This window comes from Tasmannia lanceolata, unplaced genomic scaffold (genome assembly GCF_043159265.1).
Source record: "Tasmannia lanceolata isolate RefF3 unplaced genomic scaffold, GAP_Taslan_0.1 ptg000016l, whole genome shotgun sequence".
In the NCBI taxonomy this organism is placed as follows: Eukaryota; Viridiplantae; Streptophyta; class Magnoliopsida; order Canellales; family Winteraceae; genus Tasmannia; species Tasmannia lanceolata.
Genome location: NW_027518693.1, coordinates 4,516,321 through 4,525,296, shown reverse-complemented (window position 1 = coordinate 4,525,296; position 8,976 = coordinate 4,516,321). Strand labels below are relative to the sequence as shown.

At 38.5% G+C, this 8,976-nt stretch overlaps 1 protein-coding gene across 1 annotated transcript; it reads right to left on the bottom strand.

The window, feature by feature from the left end:
• Nucleotides 1-815: 815 nt before the first annotated feature.
• Nucleotides 816-6,809, bottom strand: LOC143849028 (GDSL esterase/lipase At2g30310-like). The gene is made up of 3 exons (XM_077358081.1): nucleotides 6,160-6,809; nucleotides 1,295-1,556; nucleotides 816-1,190 (listed from the first exon to the last, which is right to left on the bottom strand). The coding sequence occupies exons 1-3, from the start codon at nucleotides 6,766-6,768 to the stop codon at nucleotides 1,003-1,005; spliced, it is 1,059 nt and encodes a 352-aa protein (XP_077214196.1). The 5' UTR covers nucleotides 6,769-6,809; the 3' UTR covers nucleotides 816-1,002.
• Between the last annotated feature and the right edge of the window lie 2,167 nt (nucleotides 6,810-8,976).

The window sequence follows — 8,976 nt, the reverse complement described above, 5'->3', positions numbered from 1 at the left end:
ACGTGCATGCACAGCCATCCATCGTATAATTTCTCCATAATAAAGAACATGACTGTTTAAAAATAATGAAAACTAAAACATCCCTATAATTTAAGGGGCCGTTTGAATACGCGGATTTTAGAATCCGCGATTTCTTCAAAATTGTAGATAAGAGACAAGAGAAGAAGCGGACCAGCCTCACGACTGTTCCGTTGTTCTTTATGCTTCGTATTTTCAGCCTCACGACTGCATTGGTCCTGTGTGCTTTTTTTTAAATAAATTTTTACCATTTAAAAAAAAAAAAAAAAATAAGAGTCGTGTCTATGTCCCACAAGAAACACTCCACAATCTGTCTATTTACCAAACACTTAGAGTTGGATCCAAATGATTCTTCGGACCATTTGTGTTTTTTGAAAGTCTATCTAGTGTTCAACAAAAATATAAAGTCAGACACACAATATTGTGTGATCTAAACTAAACTATTCATTTGTTTCACTTCTAAGTAGAACTATCATGACCTCAAAATCTGCTCCGTAAGATGAATTTAAGTATTTAACCCTCTGATCTATGAAGGCTTCTATATCATGCTGTCCGTTTTAAACCTCTATAATTGGTACGGTTAGGATCATATTCCGGTGAAGATTTTCAGGGTTAAAACTATTTACATCGGGGGCCACTTAATTATGTGGGCACCATTATATATATATTTTTTAAATTGTTGCATATACATCGGCACCATTATTGAATGATCTGAACCTTCCATTTGATCGGCATGTTTTGTTTAGTTCATATTACGAAAAAATCACACTGCTCGTACAATCTGTTGTTCATGGCTGTTACAATACTCAAGATGTTATCAACACTGAATCAGAAAAATGTAAGATAGTGAGCAGTGACATTAACGAAATATGGTAGTGTGGATATTAGTCTCCTATTACTGTTACTTAACAGAATGAGCATGAAATATTGTCTTTTGCAGATACACAAAGCAATGGTGTATTCTTGGACTTTCACATGACCATGTTAGAGAATTGAGTTAATGGTCTCTATTATGGACTCGGCAATTACTTGGTATGTTGATTGAGTAGGATGAATGGAATCCCAAAACACAAACTTAGAAGCATCTGGACAAGTTGAGCCGAGTGGACTACAAAATGGTCCCAATCCTAGCAACCCTGTAGCACAACACCCTTTCATTGTTTGTTCAAATCCTGCACAACAAAATTCAAATAAGAAAAATCAGATTTAACTCGGCAAAATTACTTGTCAATCCCTTTGTATATATCTATAAAAAAATGCACAATCTTATGGTTACCATATTTTTGTGGACGGGTCATAATATCGATTAAAGGGTCATACAAATTTCCATAGAATATTTTGCTCCCAGGAAGTGATGCCAGTAACTCAGGCAACAACTTCTTAAGCTTGGAATTATAATTGAGAGCATCCATGTTCTGATTGTCGACACATGTTTTGTCGGCCGGAGTCTTGAACTTTAAACTTCTTTGGATTGGCGTACAACCAATGGGAGCAAGACCAGCTACGCCGATGATCCGACCACCGAGATCATAGATCTCCTACACATGAAAATATGCAGAAAAAAGTTAAAATAAAATGAAAGAATTGAGCAGAGGTGAATATTATATGGCAAGAGTAATTTAAGGATGATTTATTGATAGTGTTAAATTTGCAATCCAATGAGTTGTGAGTTTCTAACATAGTTTCTGATGTTTTTTTTTTTGTACCTAGTCTATCTATGTAAACAAATATGGCAAGGGAAAGAGTACATGAAAATACTTGAAATCTTTCATAGAAAATCACTTAACCAAACATCGGAGAGGACAAACATGGGTAGAAAAGTTAGATATGACGGGTAGAAAAGTGAGACATAAAGAAGCATTAGAAAGAGCGAGAGGATATATATATATATGAGGAAAGTGTTGGTTCGCTCGAGCGCACCAAGCTTAGGGGCGCTCGAGTGCCCCCAAACTCATGTGGGCCCACTTTGTTAGGATGATCCAAAGCATTCATTTGAAAGGCCCTTACATAGATGGGGTATGTACCAAAAATTAGCTCTATAGGATCATCCTAACCCATCCATTTATGGAGGTCAAAATGGGCAGACTCTGTTTGTCAAACAAATTTGCCCATTTTTGCCCTCCACTTTTGGAGGGGTTAGGATGATTCAATGGACCTGATTTTTGGTACACACCGTATCTTTGATGGGGCCTTGCAAATGAATGGTTTGGATCACCACAAAAAATGTGGGACCCATGTGATTTGGCACTCGAGCGCACCTAAGCTCGAGCTCACCAACACTCTCTCTCTCTCTCTCTCTCTCTCTCTCTCTCTCTCTCTCTCTCTATATATATATATATATATATATATATATATATATATATGAGAAAACGGTTCCTACACATATGTGTAGAGAGTTCTCTACACACTAGCTTAAAATACAGTGGGGGCCCACATTGTTTGGGTGATCCAAGCCATCCATTTTAAAGGCCCTCACATAGATAGGGTGTCTACAAAAAATCAGATCCATAGGATCATCCCAACCCTACAATTTGTGGAGGTAAAATGGATGTCTTTAAACCTTCACAAATTAGTCCATTTTTTGCCTCCACAGTTCGAATGGTTAGGATGATCCTATGGATCTGATTTTTTGTGGACACCCTATCTATGTGACGGCCTTAAAAATGAATGGTTTGGATCACCCAAACAATGTGGACCCCCACTGTATTTTAAGCTAGTGTGTAGATAACTTATCTACACATGTGTGTAAGAACCATTCTCTCTCTCTCTCTCTCTCTCTCTCTATATATATATATATATATATATATATATATATATGAGGAAACTGTTGGTGAGCTTAAGTGCCCAATCACATGGGGGCCCACTTTGTTAGGATGATCCAAAGCATTCATTTGAAAGTCCCTTACATAGATGGGGGGTGTACCAAAAATCAGCTCCATAGGATCATCCTAACCCCTCCATTTGTGAAGGACAAAAATGGACAGACACAAATCTGCCCATTTTTTGTCCTCCACAAATGGAGGGGTTAGGATGATCCTATGGAGCTGATTTTTGGTACACCCCATATCTATCATAAGGCCTTGCAAATGAATGGTTTGGATCACCACAGAAAAGTGGGCCCCCATGTGATTGGAGAGCTTAAGCGCACCATAAGTTTGGTGCGCTTAAGCTCACCAACAGTTTCCTCTCTCTCTCTCTCTCTCTCTCTCTCTCTCTCTATATATATATATATATATATATATATATATATATATATATATATATATATATATATATATATACACACACACACACACTAAGCAGCTAACTTTCCAAAATGTCATTTGTCATTTCACAGAAAAGTTCTGTCTTTTCCTGGAAAAGTTTATCATGTACAATATTTTCCGTCCAAAATGGCCTTCGTCTTTTCCTGCCAAACAGGAAAAGTTTTTCCCAGAAAGTAATCCTAGGGGTGTTCATTATTCGGTTAAAACCGAATAACCGAACCGAACCGAATTGGTTCGGTCGGTTCGGTTCGGTTTTTTTCCATTTCGGTTCGGTTTCGATTTTTTTTTTGGCAATTCGGTTATTCGGTTTCGGTTTCAGTTATCTCCAAAAAAAATTCAGTTAACCGAAATAACCGAATTAATGATAAAAACCATTATTTTTTTAAAAAAAGATGTGATATGGGCACTCCAAAATATGATCGAAACCGTCCATTTGATTGATCACAACTTAATTAGGTTGTGCTCAAAAAATCATTTCGATTGGATCATCCTAGCCCTCCGATCGAAACAAAGATTTTGCTTTTTTCCCTCTTTTTCTCCCACTATTCGGTTATTCGGTTTATTCGGTTATAACCGAATAACCGAATTTTTAATCGGTTCGGTTTCGGTTCGGTTTTTTAAAATTTCGGTCCGGTTTCGGTTACCGAAATTTGATAACCGAAATTATTTCGGTTATCAAATTTCGGTTATTTCGGTTCCCTCTCAAAAGTCAACGATTGGAATGCACAAGTAAGAAACTAGTGTGTTAATTACATAATATTACGGATTGGGACGCTTTTCAAAATATTGATGAAATCCAATTATTTTAAATATGGATTGTGGGCACCTATCAAACTATCGACGAAAACATGTAATCTCACCACTTTAAACCCATGCATAGTATGCATCGGGTGGCCTGCGGGTCCACCCTATATATATACACACACACTAGTGGACAACCCGTGCGATGCACGGGGATTTATAGCATGGGTTTGAAGTGGTTAGACCCAACCTTATAACACATGATGCGGAAAAGGTGGCCCCTATCCAATACAGAAGCCCATGTAAAATGGTAGGCCGATGCTATGCATGGTTGGGCCCCGGGTCACCCGTGCTATGCATGGGTTTAAAGTGGTGAGATGCAAAGTAACAAAAATGATGTGGAAAAGGTAGGCCTTATCCACTAAAGAATCAGCTCATGGTGGGCCCACATTTTTGGGGTGATCCGAACCGGTCATTTGATAGGCCCTGACATAGATAGGGGGTGCCCAAAAAATCAGCTCCATAGGATCATCCCAACCCTTCGAACTGTGGAGGTGAAAGAGGGGAAAATGGATGGGTAAGTGGGCAAATTTATACCCGCCCATTTCCCCCTCTTTCTTCTCCACAGTTCGAAGGGTTGGGATGATCCTATGGAGCGGATTTTTTGGGCACCCCCTATCTATGTCAGGGCCTATCAAATGACCGGTTCGGATCACCCCAAAAATGTGGGCCCACCATATTTTTAGCGGTCACTTCATATAAGCTTATATGAGGGGCCGCTCACAATCACTTTCCCCATATATATATATATATATATATATATATATATATATATATATATGAGAATAGAGTTCCTAAGGTGTCACCTCATATAGCTTATATGAGGTGGCGCTTAAAAACATAAGAGGCCCACTTTGTTTGGATGATCCAAAGCATTCATTTGATAGGCCCTCACATAGATAGGGTGTGCCCAAAAAATTAACTTCATAGGATCATCCTAACCCTTCCATTTGTCGAGGTTGAAATGGATGGGTATAAACCTCCATAAATCTGCCCATTTTTAACCTCCATAAATGGAAGGGTTAGAATGATCCTATGGACCTGATTTTTTGTAGGCACCATATCCATCTAAGGGCCTTTCAAATGAGTGGTTTGGATCACCCCAAAAATGTGGGCCCCTTATGTTTTGTGAGCGCCACCTCATATAAGCTATATGAGGTGACACCTTAGGAACTCTATTCTCATATATATATATATATATATATATATATATATATATATGAGAGAACATTTCCTACACACTTGTGTAGGTAAGTTACCTACACACTACCTTAAAATACAGTGGGGGCCCACATTGTTTGGGTGATCCAAACAATTCATTTGAATGGTCCTCACATAGATAGGGTGTCCACAAAAAATCAGATCCATAGGATCATCCCAACCCTACGATTTGTGGAGGTAAAATGGACGTGTATAAACCTTCACAAATTAGTCCATTTTTTGCCTCCATAGTTTGAATGGTTAGGATGATCCTATGGATCTGATTTTTTGTGGACACCCTATCTATGTGAGGATCATTCAAATGAATGGTTTGGATCACCCAAACAATGTGGGCCCCCACTGTATTTTAAGGTAGTGTGTAGGTAACTTACCTACACAAGTGTGTAGGAAATGTTCTCTCTCTCTCTCTCTCTCTCTCTCTCTCTATATATATATATATATATATATATATAGGGGAAATGATATATTCATCCCCTTTTATAATTGGGACAGCCCCCTTTAGTGTAATAGAGTAGTCATAAATAAACTAGAGGGCGGCTGTCACATGTATAAAAGGGGTGAATATATCGTTTCCCTTTATTTGGTGTGTCTTTAGTTAGATAGGTTGTGCTCCATAAATAATCTCCATAGGATGATCTTAACTCTCCAATCTGAAGAGGTTTCTATGGGTACGATTTTCTTGGCCGAATAAATGAAGGATTTGGATAATTTAACTATGTTGGATCCACCGTATAAAACTCTCTTTATCCTTTTCACAAAATTAAAAATAGTCCTTTTTACCCCGGCCTCCACACTATACATACTCTCCAGAATACACACTCTCCAGAGATAGATAGAGATAGAGAGAAAGAACCTTAATCAGATGTTGAATCTTCTGTTGTAGAAAATCTTGGTACCCGCTTATGTTGTACTGTGACCTCCTTGTGGGTATATCATAGAAGTTGAAAATGAAGTCATTAGAAGCAGCACTAATCAGGATCAAAGAACCATTAATTATCTTAGAGGCCTCTTCTTCCCCTACCAACCCTTTAAGCCTAGCTGAATACTGCTTCAACATTTCTGGTTGCTTCAATACGGGAATGGCGCCGTTCATTGCCGTGGTCAGGTCATCGAACCCTGACCCAGCAGACGCAAAACTCACACCCGTTTGCACGTCTTCATCAGATAGAAGTGGGTCTAAGAATGGTGGCACGAGTTGTTTGATACCAAAATGAGACGCTAGTAAATCAGGCACAAGTTTCCCATCAGAGAATCTCCCGGTGGCTAAGTGATTTGGAAAATCTACGCCGTAGGGAGGGTAATTGGCCTGAAGCGATGTCATGATGTGATTGTTATTGCCTGTATCAACCGTGGAGTCACCAAAGATAAAAATGGCAGGGAATTTTGTTGGTGTTGCTGCATTGCACATGCATATGGTAGCACTTAGGTATACTAGGAGAATAGAGAGGAGGATGGTTGCCATGGTTGTGTGAGAACTCTGAAATCTCAATGAATCAATCTCATTTATATATAGACTTTTGAGTTACTAACCATGGGCCATGAATGGTTTTAAATAACTGACCAGAAACATAATCGTTTCAAGTATGTGTATATTTTTATTGATTTAAATGTATTCAACATATAGATACAGAGAATGTGCCCTAGATAGGGAAGAGAATAAATTTACAACCGTCGTAATCCCATGATGGAGGGTATCCTGTACATATTAGGAAGAATGCATTGACCAAGGATTTCCAAGATGGCAGCTACTTGCCAAAAGGCTGTGCATATTACAATCAGCTACATGCCAAAAGGATTGTTGCCAAAAGGCTTGATTTCCTAATAATAACCATTTCCAACAAGGCTTTTCTATGCCTGGTCCAATGGGTCAAACAATTAATCTGTTGAAATCTTTGAACAAGGTAAGACCCAACCATATTTTTCAAAATGAACTATATGGCCTACACCACAGGATGATCCAAAGCGTCCATTTGATTGGCCACAACGTAAATAGGTTGAACCCCAAATCTCACTTCCATACGATGATCCTAGCCCTCCGATCTAAAGAGAAACTGGATCTAAAGAGAAACGGCATATTATGGAAACTTCCTGGCTCCACCCGTGGACAGTAGACATTTTTTTGTAGGTAAGCAAACAGTTTTTTTGGTAGGTGACCAATGCAGACAAGTGTAAATTAACTGTAAATTGCTGGCTCCGCCCTTGGACAGTAGACATCTTTAATCTTTTGGTAGGTAAGCAAACAATGTTTTTTTGGTAGGTAAGTTGGGATTGAACCTCCCACATCGTTGAAGAACAAAGCCTTGACCATTTGAGCTAAGGCTCAATCCCAGTTGTAGTAGACATTTGGTGTGGCCTTTCAATCATTTTATATATGATATATGTAGGGAAATGTTATCAGCACTACTGTATTTTGATGAGACCACTCCTCACTTTATTGAAAGTACTGTTTGGCCTGCACCATAGGATGATCCAAACCGTCCATTAGATGGGCCACAGCCATCGGAGGGATAGTATCAACATATGGAAATATTTTTTTGGGCACAACCTATTTAGGCTGTGGCCCATCTATTGGACGGTTTGGATCATCCTATGGTGCTAGCCATACCGTACTTTTAATAAAGTGAGGAGTGCCCTCATCAAAATACAGTAGTTAGGGGTGGCCAGAACCGAACCACAACCGAAGAACCGAACCGGAACCGAACTGTAAAAAAATATTTTTGGTCCGGTTCGGTTCCACTGATGAAGAACCGAACTTATTCGGTTCGGTTCCGGGTATAATGTTCTCGGTTCGGTTCCGGAACCGAAGAACCGAACTTTATATATATATATATATATATATATATATATATATATATATATATATATATAGAGGAAAGTGAAGCTACACCGCCGGTGTAGCTAACTTAGCTACACCGCCGGCTTAAAATACAATGGGCCCACATTGTTTTGGTGATCCAAAGAATTCATTTGATTGGCCCTCACATAGATAGGGTGTCCACCAAAAATCAGCTCCATAGGATCATCCCAACCCTACGATTTGTGGAGGCAAAAATGAACGTGTAAAAACGTTCACAAATTTGTCCATTTTTGCCTCCACAGTTTGAAGGGTTGGGATGATCCTATGGAGCTGATTTTTGGTGGACACCCTATCTATGTGAGGGCCAATCAAATGAATGGTTTGGATCACCAAAACAATATGGGCCCATTGTATTTTAAGCCGGCGGTGTAGCTAAGTTAGCTACACCGGCGGTGTAGCTTCACTTTCCTCATATATATATATATATATATATATATATATATATATATATATATATATATATATATATATATATATATATATATATATATATATATATATATATTTCTATTATACATATACTTAATAATATAAATTACTTATAATATTAGAGAAAACGGTTCCTACACATATGTGTAGATAAGTTATCTACACACTAGCTTAAAATACAGTGGGGGCCACATTATTTGGGTGATCCAAACCATTCATTTTTAAGGCCCTCACATAGATAGGGTGTCCACAAAAAATAAGATCCATAGGATCATCCTAACCATTCGAACTGTGGAGGCAAAAAATGGACTAATTTGTGAAGGTTTAAAGACATCCATTTTACCTCCACAAATCGTAGGGTTGGGATGATCCTATGGATATGAT

Coding starts and splice junctions, on each gene's coding strand:
- LOC143849028 (XM_077358081.1), bottom strand. CDS start 6,768: ATGGCAACCATCCTCCTCTCTATTCTCCTAGTATACCTAAGTGCTACC. Junction 1,557..6,159: donor AGATTCAACATCTGATTAAG/GTTCTTTCTCTC, acceptor TTTCATGTGTAG/GAGATCTATGATCTCGGTGG. Junction 1,191..1,294: donor GACCCGTCCACAAAAATATG/GTAACCATAAGA, acceptor TTTGTTGTGCAG/GATTTGAACAAACAATGAAA.